This window comes from Pogona vitticeps, chromosome 1, assembly GCF_051106095.1.
Source record: "Pogona vitticeps strain Pit_001003342236 chromosome 1, PviZW2.1, whole genome shotgun sequence".
NCBI lineage: Eukaryota > Metazoa > Chordata > Lepidosauria > Squamata > Agamidae > Pogona > Pogona vitticeps.
In genome coordinates, this window is record NC_135783.1 from 332,381,455 (window position 1) to 332,399,748 (window position 18,294).

Genomic DNA, 18,294 nt, shown 5'->3' on the forward strand with positions numbered 1-18,294 from the left:
CTGCCCCACCCACGGCTAGAGGCTGGGCGGGAGCGTGCGCACATGCGCGATCATGCTGCTTCCTGCCCGGCCAATTCTTCCCAGGCAGGAAAGTTTGGCCAGGCCCAACCGCATTGCTGCTCATCCGCGGAACTTCCAAGGTTCCGGCAGAGTGGGTTCCCCGCCGCCGCCGCCGCCGCCCCAGTGCATTCGTCTTCCGGTACCTCCGGTTGGGGCCTCGCTCCTGCCCTTGATCATGGCGGCCTTGCTCTGCTGCCCTTGCCTCCTCCTCTGGCAGGGGAAGCTTCCCGCGCCACCGGAGCCCCGCTTCCCTCGCTGACACAGGGCACTCAGCCGCTTGGGCAGGGAGGGGGACAAGCCTACCTTGGCCCCGAGATGCAGCCCTTGTGGTTGCTAGAGCAGGAGCAGCCCCACCTTGATCAGGGGTGTGTGTGCATTCGGGCAGCTGGCGTGAAGGAAGCGGTGGCTCTTTCCAGCACGACCCCCCCCCCCCGGCTAACAGCAGCAGACGCTGCTCCCGCCTGTGGGTCCTGGTCTTTCTCGTTGTCCTGCCCCTCTTGGCCCCGAGACACAGCCCTTGCAGTTGCTGGAGCAGGAGCAGCCCCGCCGTGAATGGGGGCCCATTCGGGCGGCTGGCGTGAACGACGCGAGCGACTTTGGATCTGGCAGGGCCGGGGGCCATGGGGCGGGAGCAGCGTCTGCTGCTGTTAGCCGGGGGGGGGTCGTGCTGGAAAGAGCCACCGCTTCCTTCACGCCAGCTGCCCGAATGCACACACACCCCTGATCAAGGTGGGGCTGCTCCTGCTCTAGCAACCACAAGGGCTGCATCTCGGGGCCAAGGTAGGCGCAGGCTGGAGCGGAGGGCGACGACCTCGCTTCCTCCCACGAACCGCTGCCCTGCTGGTGGCTGATAAAGCCTGACTAAGCCGGCGCCTCCGATCCTCCATTGGGGGTTAGCAGCACGGCTCTTCCGGGGTGCACCCTTCAAATTCAGGATCGCCCAAGAGGTGGGCATGTCATGCACGAGTGCAAGTGGCTTGTCATGCTTGCGCGCATGCGCACAAGCTTGACACGCCCCTCCACAAGCGTGACACGCCCACCTGTGAGTGCAGGGGTGTCCCCGCCCCCCAACCGGTCCGCGCACAGAGCCTGCACCCTCCCAACCAGGCCGTGGTTCTAAAAAGGTTGGTGACCACTGTCCTATAGGGACTGTACTTATTGGCATCTCTTTTTTGAAAATTAGGGATATACTGAACACTTCCAGTCTGTGGGCCATTGCTTTGTTTTCCATATTTGTTGGCACATTCTTGTTAGGATTTTGACAGATTCATTCTCTGCAGCTTGAAATAGTTCTATTGGTATTCTCATTTACCCCTGATGATTTATTTTTTCCTAGTGATATCAGAACAGTTTTTATTTCACTTTCTAAAATTGCAGGTTTTTTATTGTAAGATTTCTCTTCAAATCAGTTATCCTTTTATCTCTTCTGCATAGGTCTTCAGTATACTGCTTCCTCCTTCTCTTTATTTTCTCCTGGTCGAATAGATTGCTCCCCTTATATAAGCTTAAATTTTCCTTTGAATTATTGGATCTTCTGAAAGAAATCTTTTTTTCCTTTGTTATTTTCTATTTCTTTGCACTATTTGTAGTAGTAGCACTCTTGTCTCTAGATGATAATAGCTGAAAAAGTGCATTCAGGGTTCTGATACTATTTCTGTCATCTTTTACTTTTCACCTGTCCTTTAGAATTTTAAGTGTTTCCTCTGTTATCCATCTAGGCTTTTTTTATCACAGGATTTCCCCCCCTCCTTTCCTAATAATCCACAGTTCTTCTGGTTCACAATCAATCGAGTTTAGTAATGCAAATCTGTTCCTTACGTGGACTTTAAATTAATCAGGAATGTTGTTTAAATTAGATTTTGGCATGTGATTCTTTCAGTGTACTTTCCTCTAATGTTGGATATTAACAGTTCATGATCAGTTCCACAATCTGCTTCTGGTCTTGTTTTTGAGAATATACCTTCTCCACCCCCTGCTTCCAATTATGTAGTTTATTTGATTTCTACATCAACTAATTGAGGTAGAGCTACTGAACTGAATCAGTGGGACTTGTGTAACTCAAACCTACACAAAAGTAACACACTACAGCCAATGTAGTTATCAGTAATGCATTACTGCCACGTTCTGCACAACACTGTACTCCACAGTGTTTTTCACATATGCACAGAGCTGGTACAGTGCTCTCATCATTTCCATAGTGTCTGTGAGGGGCTGCATTTTAAGCCCTGCTGAAATGAAGATACTGCCTATAGCAATCACCCCATTTGGGCTCATAGAGGTTATTTGCATGTACCAGTGGGAGCTGTTGGGAGGCGGAGCCAGAGGGACTAGAAGGGAGAGGTGAGGAGAGGAGTTTTTGTCAGTTTGTGGGAGTTAGAGAGAGTGGTAGAGTGTGGAGTTAAGGGATGCAGTCAAGAGTGTGGAATCTATAGAGAGTTAAGAGTGAAACAAGTTATTACAAAACTACTGAATATTTGTCTTTGAAGAACCTGTTTAAGTGAACTATATCCAATAAACTTGGCTTTGTTAAACTTCACACTCAGCATGGATCTCAACCTTTCTAACTGCATCTTGTTGACAGAGATCAACAGGTGGCAGTGTAAAGGAGAGAACGTGTCATGAGCTTCAAGCTAGTGAAATAATCTAGGGACACTCAGGGGCACATCACACTGTTTATGGATCCAGTAAGACCTTCCTTGCTACAGTCATCTACTATCTGGAACTTCCGCCCATCATACTCATTAATATTATACAGTGGTACCCCACAAAACGATGTTAATCCGTTCCATTGAAATCACTGTTTAGCGAAAACATCGTCTTGTGAAAAGCGTTCCCCCATTGGAATGCATTGAAATCTGTTTAATGCATTCCAATGGGGAAAACAGTCGTCGTTTTGCGAAAATTGCCCATATGGAAGCCATTTTGCGAAGCGCCGATCAGCTCTTAAAATTGTCATCTTGCAAAGAATTGGCCCCAGGAAAAAAATGTCTTGCGAAGCACGGACCGAAACATCGTATAGCAAAAATTGCCCATAGGAAACACTGTTTTGCGATGCGCTATAGCGATAGCATCATGCGGATTTGTCGTTTTGCAGGGTAATCGTCTAGCGGGGCACCACTGTAGTACTACCAGTGTTCATAATGTTTTACTGAGAACACTACAGATTCCTGTTAGGAAGGCCAGTGCTTTGATGTGAATCCTGCTATCTATATTTCAAAATCAATTATAAATAATCTCAGGGACGGCATCTGCCTGAGATCCTGGGCTGCAGCTGTCAAGCAAATGAGCAGTGATGGTTAGATGTGCCCTAAGAAGCCTTGATACATGAGGAAGGAAACATGAGCCACTTAGTAAAACATATAGTGATAAACTCTTTTACAAAACCGGGGCACTGCATCTGTCTCCTGAGGAGAACACTCTTATTTTCCTAAATGGCTGGAGTGGTCTTTTTATAAAAAGGCTGTAGTTCGCTTTTTGCTGCTGCTACATGCCATCAAGTCACTTCCAAGTTATGGAAACCATACCAATTAGTGACCTCCAGAAAGTCCTATCCAACAGCCCCCTGAGCAATTGCAAAGTCAAGGCTGTAGCTTCCTTTAGTGAATCAATCCAATCTCTTATTCAGACTTCTGTTCTTGTTCCTTCAACTTTTCGTTGCCTTTCCCAATGCGTCCTGTCTTCTCATAAGGTGCCATTCATGTCTCAGGTTACCTAGTTATTTCTGCTTCTAAATAATAGTTCAAGCTTGATTTGATCTAGAATCTATTTATCTTTTTGGTGGTCCACAGTCTGTAAAGCTTTTCCCAGTTCCTTCACAGAAGCCCTTCCAACCTTCAGTCTTATGATTTCTTGGCTGCAGTCTCCATTTGATTTATTTTCTCCCCCCCCCTCTTTTTTATTTTATTATCTATTTTATTATTATTCATACATACAAAATAGCAGAGTAAAGCAAAACAAAAAACAACAAAAACAAAACATCCGTACTAAATATAGAGATCTGAGATTTTGCCATCATCTACGTAATATCATCAAAGGGGTTCTTGTAAGAACTAGTTTGCCACAATCTTATCTTCCCCTAATTTCCTGTCTCTTTCTAGGCCCAATTATACATCAGCTTCCAGCTTTCATTTATAAAATGTCTCGGTTGACCCTGTAATGCCTCTAAAAGCATGTCTAGTTCTGCAGTGTCCAATAGCTTCTTTAGTAGCTCCTCCATCGTTGGTCAGTCTCCATTTGACTGATGACTGAACCAGGATATAGAAAATCATTTAACTATTTCAGTGCCTTCACCATCAGCCCTAGTTCTGTAATTTTCCTGTGCTGCCTGATAGCTCACGAGTTAGCTATCTGGCTATGTAGCCAGAGGCTGAGAGTCTGATTCCCTACTGAGCCTTCCTGGAAAACAGAGCACCGATATACCCTTGAGCAAGCTACACAGTTCCAGAGTACCTCCAGAAGAAGGGAACGCTAAGCTATTTCTGAGTATGGAACACCTAAAAAACCTGATAAGGGTCACTACGAGTCAGAATTGACTTGATGGCATGCAAGTAATACTAACGTTTCTGTAGATAGAATTTTTATCTTGGAAAAAGTAGATTGGTGGCAGAGTGCAAATACATGGCATCCAGAAGGTTCCAGGATTAATTCCAGGCCATCTCGAGGTACACCTTGGAAATACCCTAAGGCCCAGTCCGAAACCCTTGAAAGCCACTGTCAGTCAAAAGTGACAATACCATGCTAGATGCCCTGACCTGGTATAAGGCAGCTGGACGGACCAGTACTTTGACTCAAGATGAAGTACTTTACAATGAGGCAAGGATTTTATTTGTAAACCATTTTACAGTAAGAATGCCACGCTTTGTGGCTCACATGAAGTTGGGTTGCTATGCAAAAATACACTTAAGTACAGAGCTTGGAAACATTGTTCTTGTTTACTACAACTTCCCCCTGGAATTCTGGGAGTTGTAGTATAAAAGGCAACTTTTCAAGGTCTGCTTTAACTCAAATAAGCATTTTTTCCAAGCTCTGCAGCCTAGCAAAACTTTACATGTGCAGGAAGTCCCTGATGTGAGACCGTTAATGCCCACATTCCTCCTGCTGACTTAGCAACAGTGTTCTTTATCAGCATATCCTTTGATCCACTACTTGAAAGCATAGTTATTCATTCCACGACAAATCCAGCAGGGTGAAGAAGTCACCTCCCTAGGTAAAACGGGTTGCTGAGAAAGTCATCTTTGGTAGTGTTATTCTAGTTCTCTCTGTTCTTAATAGTCCCTTTCTGGTACTAACACAAAATTAATTTGGAACATCTCCCATCAGTTCTACTAATCACTTGCAGGAATAAGTGCAGAAAGATTTAGGAAGTAGAGCTCTTACTATCCTTTTTATATCTCTGGAGACAGCTACTGTCGCTTGACTTTACATAAGAGATGGGTTTGTGTTCTTTTTGCTTTTACATAAGCATCTTATCACAATCAAATTTCATGGAGCCAACAAAATAAAGAGAGAAAAGGAATTACATGACCAAGACCCATTCTCTTGCCCCATATGTTACTTTAACTACATTTCTTAGCTATTTCCTCACTGTCTGCTTTCCCCTTAAATCTTTTTATCTGATTCTGACCCAAATACTTACATTTTTTAAAAAAAAAATCAGAAAACATTTTAAGAGACAAGATAACTGACTGTTCTAGTTGGTCTATGTACTGGCGGATAAAGCACTGTTTACAATATGCTGAATTTAAATGTAGGGGAACAATTATTCCTTCCAAGAGCCACAATATTGTTGGGATCACACTGCTCGGACAACAACCATAGTGTGAACGGTTTGACTTCTAAGGATCTTGGTGCAGGGAAGCACCTAAGAAGAGTTGGCCAACTATAATATGGATCTCTGCTTGCCTAAGGCCAAGTACAGGGGTACGAAAGATGTGGTCCATGGGCAATATGCAGTTTCCAGAGTCCTAATGCAGACCAAACCTGCCCCAATCTCTTCAAATTTTAAACCACTGACTCAAAAAGACCTCCCCCTGCTCTTTAGAGGGCACAGGGGCAATTTTCTCATGTTCTGAGGATCATTACCATGGGGAGGACTTACCAGACATCACAATGGGACTTTTTCATTTTGGGGGTGCAGAGTGGTGGGGATTGTCATGTATGGCCCTAAGCCTCAAGACTGCCCACCCTTTCTTTAGCGGCAAAGTGCTGGTGCTGAACAGGATTTACAGCCAAGGGGTTCGGTAGGACTCCCCTATGAAACATGATTTACTTCACCAGGTCCTTGATTGCAGGGATGGTTGATAAACAAAACGAAAGGGATGGCTTTCCTATATTGAATAAAAGATTGGCTGATGCTCCTAGTTACTGACATAACAGCTGGTTGTGTGATTGTGAGTATGTATGGTCTTTTCTTGTTTGAATTAATTTTGATTAGCTTTTGCCTGAAGGTGTGGACAAACTGCTTGGAAGCATGAGGCTAATGACATGCCTCTCTGACTCAAGTTAGTCAGAAAGCAGACTTTAGTTCAATTGGCAAAGGTTGTTGTTGTTGTTGTTTAGTTGTTAAGTCATGTCTCATTCTTCATGACCCCATGGACCAGAACACGCCAGGCCCTCCTGTCTTCCACTGCCTCGTGGAATTTGGTCAGAATCATATTGTTAGCTTCGATGACACTGTCCAACCATCTTGTCCTCTGTCATCCCCTTCTCCTCTTGCCTTCACACTTTCCCAACATGAGGGTCTTTTCCAGGGACTCTTCTCATGATATGGCCAAAGTATTGTAGCCTCAGCTTCAGGATCTGTCCTTCCAGTGAGCATCCAGGATTGATTTCCTTCAGAATGGATGGGTTTGATCTCCTTGCAGTCCAGGGGACTCTCAAGAGTGTCCTTCAGCACCACAATTCAAAAGCATCAATTCTTTGGCGGTCAGTCATCTTTATGGTCCAGCTCTCACTTCTATAAAACACTACTGGAAAAACCCTAGCTTTGACTATGCAGACCTTTATCGGCAAGGTGATGTCTCTGCTGTAACGACCAAGGTCCCCCCTAGAGGTTACCTAGTCGGCGGACAGAGAGTAATTAGGAGTTTGCACACCCTTAAAAGTGCTGAGTGAGTCCTGGATCTCAGCAAGGCGTGAGCCAAACACCTGCTTACAAGTCTGTCCTAATAACAACACTCTTGTACCTTAGGATATTTCAGATAGAAAACCATGTGGGTTTTGTAGTCCTTAGACATACTAAGCTCCACAGCTTAGGACTCATTAAGTAAAATTTGGCCGAAGCAATACCATCATGGATGACTTATGACAGTTTACTGTTCAAGAGACCAATTGATTTTTATAATCATTGTTTTATTAAAGAAAATAGAAAAGTCCATAAAGAAATAGTCAGTTTATGCAAAAGCATGCAAATGATCAGTTTCCAGGTTAGTTACAAATTGTAATGAAGTAAAGAATCCATGAAAAATATACAAGTATTAAAAATAGCTAAAAGTTCCAAAAATTCAAGAAAATAAGTAAAAACTGGTTAAGAAGGCAAAAAGGCAGGTGCCTCCCCTATAATCCAAAAAGGTAATCCATTAGGAAAAGCAAAATGTGGAAAATAATCCAAATAAGTGTGAAAGTCCAAAGTCCATCATTATCTTGTAAAAAGAGAAATCCTGTAAAAATCCTATTCTACTGCTAATAATCACATCTCTCTAAAAACTAATCCATATTGTCTGATCAATCTAAGCCATATTGTACCCTACTTCCTCATCATTGTCCATAGGCAAAAGTTCCTTTTTCAAGCTTAGCTATACTCTGAGCTATATTCTAAAGAGAATGCAGTAACCGAAGAGGCATTAAATAACATTAAGTGCTTGCCTGTCTTGGAAGAGTTGGACAGTGAACCAACTTTAGGATTGTTGGTTTAGGCCTTGGATTCCCTCACCTCCAGCAAGGCACCTGAGAAGGATAACATCCCTGTTGAAGTGCTGAAAAGAGACCATCACCACTGACCTGCATGAAATATTTTGTCTTTGCTGGAGGGAAGGTGGAGTACCACAGGACATGTAGGATGCAAACATCGTCGCATTGTATAAGAACAAAGGGGACAGGGGCAACTGCAATAACTACCGTGGCATCTCTCTTCTCAGAGTTGTGGGGAAACTGCTTGCTCGTGTTGTGCTGAAGAGGCTCCAGGTACTTGCAGAGAGAGTCTATCCAGAATCACAGTGTGGAGTTTGAGCTAATAGATCCACCATTGACATGGTATTTTCCCTCAAACAGTTGCAGGAGAAATGTAGGGAACAACAACAGCCACTCTTTGTGGCCTTCATAGATCTTACAAAGGCCTTTGATTTGGTTAGCAGTGATGGCCTTTTTAAAATACTTCCCAAGATTGGATGTCCACCTCGACTCCTTAATATCAGTTCCTTTCATGAGGAAATGAAGGGCACTGCAGTTTTTGATGGCTCAACAACCGATCCCTTTGACATCCGAAGCAGAGTGAAACAGGGCTGTGTCCTCGCGCTGACCCTGTTTTGGATCTTTTTTGCTGTCATGCTGAAGCACGCTTTTGGAACTGCAATGGAAAGCTCTTTAATCTCTCTAGATTGAGAGCGAGGTCCAAAGTCCAACTGAAATGCAAGCGGGACTTCCTCTTTGCCAATGATGCAGCTATTGTTGCCCACTCTGCTGAATATCTTCAACAACTCATAATCTTTTTAGCAAGGCCTGCCAAGATTTTGGACTAACAATCAGCCTGAAGAAAACACAAATCATGGGCCACGGCGTGGACTCGCCTCCCTCTATTACCATCTCCACACAAGAATTGGGGGTTGTTCATGACTTTGTGTACCTTGGCTCAACGATCTCTGACATTCTCTCCCTAGATGTCGAGCTGGATAAACATATTGGCAAAGCAGCTACCATGTTCTCTAGACTCACAAAGAGAGTATGGCTTAATAAGAAGCTGACGGCATATACCAAGATCCAGGTCTGTGTCCAGCCTGTGCCCTGAGCACACTCCTGTACTGCAGTGAGTCTTGGACCCTTTGTGCATGGCAGGAGAGGAAGCTGAACACATTCCATATGCTTTGTCTCCAACACATTTTTGGTATCACCTGGCAGGACAAAGTTCCAAACAGAGGAGTCCTAGAACAAGCTGGAATTTTTAGCATACATACATTACTGAAACAGCAATGTCTCCATTGGCTTGGACATGTCATGAGAAGGGCTGACAGTCAGATTCCAAAAGATCTCCTGTATGGAGAATTAGTGCAGGAAAGGCACCCCAGAGGGAGACCACAGCTGTGATACAAGGATATCTGCAAGTAAGATCTGAAGGCCTCAACTGATGGCAAACCTTGACATCTGAACGTTCAGCCTGGAGGCAGACGGCACACCATGGCCTCTCACATTTTGAAGAGACACTCGTCCAGCAGGCCAAGGCAAAGAGGCAGTCCCGAAACCAGCAAAAGCAGGGAGCTGGACAGGGGACAGATTGTATTTGTCTTCAGTGTGGAAGGGATTGTCACTCTCCAGCTGGCCTTCTCAGCCACACCAGACGCTGTTCCAAGACCTCTATTCAGAGCACGTTACCATAGTCTCTTGAGACTGAAGGATGTCTACACACTGATGGAGGGAGTTGGGCTAATGCATAGCATCAGCCTTTCTAACACTTAAATAGGGCTAAAACATCACATGATCTTACATGTCCACAGATGCAGCTAAATGAAACTCCCTTAGGACCGTCGTTTCATATAATACAAAAAGGACAGACCAAGAAAAATGGGGAAAGGAAGGAGAGAGATAGTGGAGATTGCTGGAGAAGTAGCAGCAAAGGCACTGGTTCTTTCACATTTATACAGCACTGCTAGGATTCAAAATGTTGACTGTCCTTTCTAGCAATTTGTAGCATCCACAACAGTTTGGTATCTGAATAGTAGCACTTCTACAAGAGACCTCATCTTGCAGCTCTGGAATATGCTTGCACAATCTTACCTTTTTATGGCCTTGTAGCAAATGATGAAAACTAGAAACAGGAGCACTGGTGTGGTGCAGCATGCTGCAATAATTATTACCGGGCCTGGCCACCAGGTCTCTCCAGGAGGACAACTGGGAGGAGTGGGAGCTGCAAAAGATAATGTGAAAAAGAACATTTAGCATTCAACTGAGTCCTTGCAAACAAGACATCTGTAATCTAGGAGCTCTGTTCACCCAGAATTTAGTATGGGACATTTTAAAGAAGTCAGTTTATACCCAAACGTTTTGTCTTACTCCAGCCTCTGGTAATAAACTCTGTTGTGCCTTCCTACTAAATACTACAATGAATCAGCCGAAAACAACTCTCAGAAAGCTGTCTTATACTGACTATTGGTCTGTTTAGCATCTACAACAGTCTCTGTTGTAAATCATTTTAGGAATCTTCCTGGGCAGAAAGGCCCAAAATGTTCTTGGATTGTAATTGCCAGAAGACTCTCACCAGTGTAGCTAATGATCAGAGTTTCTGGGAATTATAGTACAAGAATATGTACAGCCCTAAAACTGAGAACCACTGGTCTCTAATACAATTCTTCAAAAAGCCTCTGGTTTATGAATGTGGGATATTGTGCTTCTGTACCCATGATTCAATAAGCCAGGATACGGATTCACCATATTGTGCTCCTGGTGCCAGCAGGAAAAAGGATAACAAGCTTTCCAAAGCAAAAGGCAGTCTGAATATTGATAATACCAATAGCAACAGTCAAGATAGTTCACAGCATATCCTCTTGTGCTCACTACCATTCACAAAGTGACACCATACAAGGGGAAATCCCAGAAGCTGACTCCTTTTTAATTCAGTTAGCCACTTCTCACACATGAAGCAATTGTCAAGGCTGTTTTTCAACAAGTGTGAATATTATACTCTATTTTAAAAAAAATCTTTAAAAATATTTTCACAGAAAGGAGTTTAATGTTTTGTCAGGAAGGAATTAAATGTTTTATTTCATAGCCACAGACAGAGAAAAAAGGAGAGAAATTATAACTCAAAATCCCTTTTCCCAAATGTCTCCAAATGCCACATGCACAGAGCAAGAGCAGAGTTTCTGCTAAATCTGTACCAAAGGTGGTGCTGATCTAAGGTCCGGTTTTATAGTTATTTTTTGTCTGTTTGGGGCATCCCTATTTCTTCAGTAGGCTTACAGAATGCTGAATCCTGCTGTCAGCACAGTATATTGGCGCCTACCCAGAGACCAGTAATTACCCTATGTCTTTCTACATACAAAGCAGGTGCTCAATCACTGAGCTACAAGCTCACCCCTTAGACCTCTCCAAAGTGGGTTAAAAATGGCTTGGCAGCCAATATCTTTTGGTGGCTACCTATCAGATGTAGAACTCATGTTACTGAGTAAATGCTACATTGATATGTCAAACATCTAAATGTAATTACATTTTTTTTATCTAGTGCAAATGGCAAAGGCTGTAGAGTTGATATCACAATAACCTTGGGTAAAAAATAAGAAGTTTCAAAAAGGAGGGGATCAATTCTTGCCTCGTCCCACCCTCTTTATATCATAATAGGATTTCTCCTATTGTGTAGCCATTTGACAATATATCCCATGAATACATATATTATTATAACATTAACAGTAGATGGTTAGATCACTTTAATTTTGCTCTATTGTGTGTCTCTATGTAGGAGGCACGTGGTTACTGAATTTAATTATTTGCAACCTGTTGCATGGAAAGGGAGAAGGTTGGGGAGAGGTGCTTCCATGGACCTTCACAACTGAGCAGATACACTGATATGTCACATTAAAAAGGTAAAGGTAAAGGTTCCCCTCGACAATTTTTGTCCAGTCGTGTTCGACTCTAGGGGGCGGTGCTCATCCACGCTTCCAAGCCATAGAGCCAGCGTTTTTGTCTTCTGTTGTCACATGGCCAGTGCGACTTAGACACGGAACCCTGTTACCTTCCCACCGAGATGGTCCCTATTTATCTACTTGCATTTGCATGCTTTCGAACCGCTAGGTTGGCGGGATCTGGGACAAAGCAACGGGAGCTCACTCCATCGCGAGGATTCAATCTCACAACTGCTTGGGCTTCTGACCCTGCAGCACTGGCTTCTGCGGTTTAGCCCGCACCGCCACCATGTCCCTTTCGTCACATTAAAACCAACTGCTTAATATAGTGTATGTCCCCCTCAAGTTGCCAAAACAACTCTGATGCATGAACTCCACAAGAACATGTGCTGTGGTTTCTGGCACCAAGACATTAGCAGTAGGTCCTTTAAGTCCTGCAAGTTGCAACGTGGGGCTCCCATGGACTGGATTTGGTGTTCTATCTAGCACATCCCAGATCCCTAGAGACATCACCTTGCCAACAGAAGTCCGAATAGTTAAAGCTATGGTTTTTCCTGTCGTGATGTATGGTAGTGAGAGCTGGACCATAAAGAAAGCAGACCGCCAAAGAATTGATGCCTTTGAATTGTGGTGCTGGAGGAGGCTCTTGAGAATCCCCTGGACTGCAAGGAGAACAAACCTATCAGTTCTAAAGGAAATCAACCCTGAGTGTTCACTGGAAGGACAGATCCTGAAGCTGAGGCTCCAATACTTTGGCCATCTCATGAGAAGAAAAAACTCCCTGGAAAAGACCCTGATGTTAGGAAAGTGTGAAGGCAAGAGGAGAAGGGGACGACAGAGGATGAGATGGCTGGACAGTGTCTGCGAAGCAACCAACACGAAATTGACACAACTACAGGAAGCAGTGGAAGATAGGAGGGCCTGGCATGTGCTGGTCCATGGGGCCACGAATAGTCGGAATGACTAAATGACTAAATGAAATGACTAGCACATCCCATAAATGCTCAGTCTGATTGAGAGCCAGGGAATTTGGAAGCCAAAGCAACACTTAGAATTCTTTTTCATGTTCCTCAAACCATTCCTGAACAATTCTGGCAGATGTATACCTCCCTAAAATCAATGGAAATTCAACTAAATTTCATATATATAACACAGTAAGACCAGGGCCTAGTCTGAGTTTAAAGTTTTAAAAACATTCTTTAGATTGTTGCTGTTGTTGTTTAGTCATTAAGTTGTGTCTGACTCTTCATGATCCCATGGACCAGAGCACGCCAGGCCCTCCTGTCTTCCAGTGCCTCCACGAGTTTGGTCAAATTCATGTTGGTAGCTTCAGTGACACTGTCCAACCATTCATTAGATAGCCTTTCCCAATGTTTTCATGGCACAGACATGTCAGCTAGAGATGATGGAAGTTATATTCCAATACAACTGGAGAAACTAGATTGGAGAAAAAAGATTCAGTGCCTTGCTGGAAGAATGAATAAAGCACTAATCAGGGCAGCACAGCTGGGAATAGCACAAGAGCACTACATTCTTCGCAAATATGATCAAAGTTTGCTATTTAGAAAGTAAAAGCTATTCATTGAAGTCTTACCAAAAATTAGCATACTGTGGCTGAAATTCTATTGCTTAGTGTAAATTGTACTGTATTTGCCGGCGTATAAGGCGACTGGGCGTATAAGACAACCCCCCCCCCCCCCACTTGGAGGCATGTTTTTCAGGGCCAAAAAGTCATCTTGTACGCCAGCAAATACGGTAACTTTTTACCCATCCTTCCCAAATAAACAAATTGTCCCTACGACGATTCTCAGGAACACACACACACACACACACACACAGGCTTGGTTCCTGTGTGAATGTACCTCAAGAAGTACAGAGGGACTGCTTTGTTCACCAGGGAGGATCATGCTGATAATTTGACTTACTCTAAGGAACAGGGTTTCAGCCTATGAAAGGATCAAAGCAAACTTTGAGTACTTAACATAGAATCTCCGAGCCTGGATGCCCAGGTTTTGGCAGTGGCATCTGCACAATTAAAACTAGTGTGCCAGCAGTACCTATACCTTGAGAGATCTGAACTCACCATGGTGACACATGCCATCCTGGCTGGCTTACTGTAATGTGCTCTATGCGGGGCTTCCTATGGAAAATGCCCAGAAACTTCAATGGGTCCAAAATGCACCAGCCAAATTGCTGATTGGGCCTGGTTACAGGGATCATGTATCCCCCATTATACACAGCAGCTCCACTGGCTGCCAGTTCGCTTCCATGTACAATTCAAAGTGCTGGTTCTAACTTATAAAGACCTAAACAGTCTGGGTTCAAAACCTCACAGAACCACGAATACTTACTGAGATCATGAAACTGGCAAAACCATTTCTTAAATACCTCACTTACCTTGAAAGCCCTATTGTTTTTGCTTTAATCGTATTGGTTTTTAGTGTCTCTGTTTTTAACTGAACTGTTTTAATTGATGGTGCAAGCCACCCACAGACTCTTGGAGAGTGCAGGCAGCATACAAGTCAAACAAATATATAAAAAGTAATATAAATAAATAAATAAATAAATAAATAAATAAATAAATAAATAAATAAATAAATAAATAAATAAATAAATAAATAAATAAATAAATAAATAAATAAATAAATAAATAAATAAGGGTCATTATAGATTAGTTCTCGCTTGACAACATACCACAACAACAACACAAGTCAGTTTTAAGGCCTAAACTCTCACAGCCCTAGTCTCAGATTGGCAAATCCACCAGTTTCAATTTCTCTTACCTTAGAATTTTTTAAATCTCAAATTCCTTCCTGCAACCAAATGACAAACTTTGCAAATGTTGGTAAATTCTTATCAAAACCAAGCAGAACCTTTTTATTGAATTGTTTCTTTTTCCTCCTTTTTATATTGATATATTTGTATGCATAACCACAAGGTATCTATATCACTAGGCCTGTTCACATGGCTGTCAGTTCTATTAGTACATTTATTGATATCTGTACCCGAGCTGTAGGTTACACGTGCCCCCTCATATAAATTATTCATTTTCTGTCCTGTCTCTGGGTACCCGCTACCCTAAAATTTTCTTCTTTTTAAAAAAAGTGATATATCACTAAAATGGCATATACATTTGTGTGTAATTATGCACACAGTGGAAAGGCTCTTGCCTTTCCACTGGACCATTTCAGCGATGTGGAGAGGGGGGATTTGCTGCTTGGGTAACAGCCTATCCTCCATACTATTTTACCCAGGCTTCGTGCTCTGGAGAGGACACTCCAGCTTCGCATACAGCGTCGAAACAACACGGGAAGTAGCAGTTACCGGTTATAAGTCTCTGCTGAATTGGCGTAGAGCAGGACGCCAGGGGCTACTTCTGACGGTGGGAGAGGTCATTGCACCTCACTAGGTAGATACCGCCCGCCTTAAGCTGGGCAGCCCCCAGCTAGTAAGGTGCTACCTCGCCACGGTCTGTTAACCTCACGGGGTGCGTGGGGTTTAGGGTGAAACCCGACAAGCAGATCGACAACCGTGCACCATGCAACAATCGTAAGAAAACTTCTGCCCTAAAGCTGGGCACCTGGAATGTACGGACAATGACCCCTGGCTTTCCTGACTACGGCTTTCCTAACGACCTGCAAGAAATAGACGATGTGCGCAAGACAGCTGTCATTGACATGGAACTGAGTAGACTGCAGATGGACATTGTTGCCCTGCAAGAGACAAGACTGCCAGACTCGGGATCTGTCAAAGAAAAAAACTTCTCATTCTTCTGGCAGGGAAAACCATCGAATGAGACCAGGGAATATGGTGTTGGCTTTGCAGTCAGAAACACTCTCCTGAGATGCATTGTTCCACCCACTGTGGGGAGTGAAAGAATCCTGTCTCTGCAGCTCCACTCATCAGCAGGACCAGTAACCCTCATTAGTGCATATGCACCAACACTGTCATCCACTCCAGAAGTGAAAGACAAATTCTACGACGATCTGGCAGCTACTATCAAAAAAGTCCCTGAAAGAGAGTCACTGTTCATTCTTGGAGACTTTAATGCTAGAGTTGGTGCTGATCACAATTCTTGGCCCACTTGTCTAGGCCGTTTTGGCATTGGAAAGATGAACGAAAATGGCCAACGCTTACTGGAGTTTTGCTGTTACTATGGTCTCTGTGTCAGCAACACATTCTTTAATACGAAGCTGCAACACAGAGTTTCCTGGAGACATCCAAGATCCAAGCATTGGCATCAGCTTGATTTGATCCTCACTAGACGTTCTAGCCTTCCTAGTGTTACGATCACACGCAGCTACCAGAGTGCTGATTGCGATACTGATCACTCCCTGGTGTGTAGTAGAGTAAAACTGCGAACAAAGAAATTGTATCACATGAAAAAGGAAGGAAGACCACGTATTGACATCAACAAGACTCGCGATCAAAGAAAAGTGAAGGAATTTGCCCAAGCACTCGAGGAAACCCTTCCAGGTCCAGCTAATGTAAATGCACCTGAACGATGGGAACACTTCAAGAACACTGTCTACAACACCGCCTTGTCCACCTTCGGCAAGAAGACCAGAAAGATGGCTGACTGGTTCGAAGCCCATTCGGAGGAGTTAATGCCAGCCATTGAGGATAGCAGCATACAAAGCCTGTCCTAGCGAGTACAACCTGCAAGCTCTTCGAGCCGCTCGTAGCCAAGTCCAACAGGCTGCCAGGAGATGCTCCAATGACTATTGGCTTCAGCTTTGCTCTCAGATACAGATAGCAGCGGACACAGGTAACATCAAAGGAATGTATGATGGTATCAAGCAGGCCTTAGGTCCATTACAGAAGAAATCTGCTCCCTTAAAGTCTACTACAGGTGTGATCATCCAGGACCGAGCACAGCAGATGGAACGCTGGGTGCAGCACTACTCCGAGCTATATTCCAGAAAGAATGTAGTAACCGAAGAAGCATTAAATAACATTGAGTGCCTGCCTGTCTTGGAAGAGCTGGACAGCGAACCAACCCTAGCAGAAATAAATGCGGCCTTGGATTCCCTCACCTCTGGCAAGGCACCTGGAAGGGACAACATCCCTGTTGAAGTGCTGAAATGCGGTAAGGAGATCATCATCACCGAACTGTATGAAATCTTTTGTCTCTGCTGGAGGGAAGGTGGAGTACCACAGGACATGAAGGACGCAAACATTGTCACGTTGTACAAGAACAAAGGTGACAGGGGTGACTGCAATAACTACCGTGGTATCTCTCTTCTTAGCGTTGTAGGGAAGCTGCTTGCCCGTGTTGTGCTGAAGAGGCTCCAGGTGCTTGCAGACAGAGTCTATCCGGAATCACAGTGTGGATTTCGAGCAAATAGATCCACCACTGACATGGTATTCTCCCTCCGACAGTTGCAGGAGAAATGCAGGGAACAACAACAGCCACTCTTAGTGGCCTTCATAGACCTTACAAAAGCATTTGACTTGGTTAGCAGGGATGGCCTTTTCAAAATACTTCCCAAGATTGGATGTCCACCTCGTCTCCTTAACATCATCAGGTCCTTCCACGATGGAATGAAAGGCACTGTAGTTTTTGACGGCTCAACATCAGATCCCTTTGACATCCGAAGCGGAGTGAAACAGGGCTGTGTCCTCGCACCAACACTTTTTGGGATCTTTTTTGCTGTCATGCTGAAGCATGCCTTTGGAACTGCAACAGAAGGTGTCTATCTCCGGACTAGATCAGATGGAAAGCTCTTTAATCTCTCTAGATTGAGAGCGAAGACCAAAGTCCAACTGAAATGCATGAGGGACTTCCTCTTTGCAGACGATGCAGCCATTGTTGCCCACTCTGCTGAAGACCTCCAACAACTCATGAACCGTTTCAGCAAGGCCTGCCAAGACTTTGGACTAACAATCAGCCTGAAGAAAACACAAGTCATGGGCCAGGGTGTGGACTCACCTCCCTCTATTACCATCTCCACACAAGAATTGGAGGTTGTTCATGACTTTGTGTACCTTGGCTCAACCATCTCTGACACCCTCTCTCTAGATGTCGAGCTGGATAAACGCATTGGGAAAGCAGCCACCATGTTCTCTAGACTCACAAAGAGAGTATGGCTCAATAAGAAACTGACAACACATACCAAGATCCAGGTCTATAGAGCCTGTGTCCTGAGCACACTCCTGTACTGCAGCGAGTCCTGGACACTTTGTGCCCGGCAGGAGAGGAAGCTGAACACCTTCCATATGCGTTGCCTACGACGGATTTTTGGTATCACCTGGCAGGACAGAGTTCCAAATAGAGTAGTCCTAGAACGAGCTGGAATTTTCAGCATGCATACATTACTGAAACAGCGACGTCTACGCTGGCTTGGGCACGTTGTGAGAATGGCTGATGGTCGGATTCCAAAGGATCTCCTATATGGAGAATTAGTGC

General features: G+C 44.1%; 1 protein-coding gene across 2 annotated transcripts in view; it reads right to left on the reverse strand.

Annotated features, from left to right (window-relative positions):
- Positions 1-18,294, reverse strand: part of PRIMA1 (proline rich membrane anchor 1) — a 72,158-nt gene that overhangs the window by 12,410 nt on the left and 41,454 nt on the right. For both annotated transcript variants that reach the window (XM_020802200.3, XM_020802201.3), the window contains exon 4: positions 10,045-10,174. In XM_020802200.3, the coding sequence (XP_020657859.1) occupies positions 10,045-10,174 (130 nt within the window). The remainder of the gene's footprint in view (positions 1-10,044; positions 10,175-18,294) is intronic.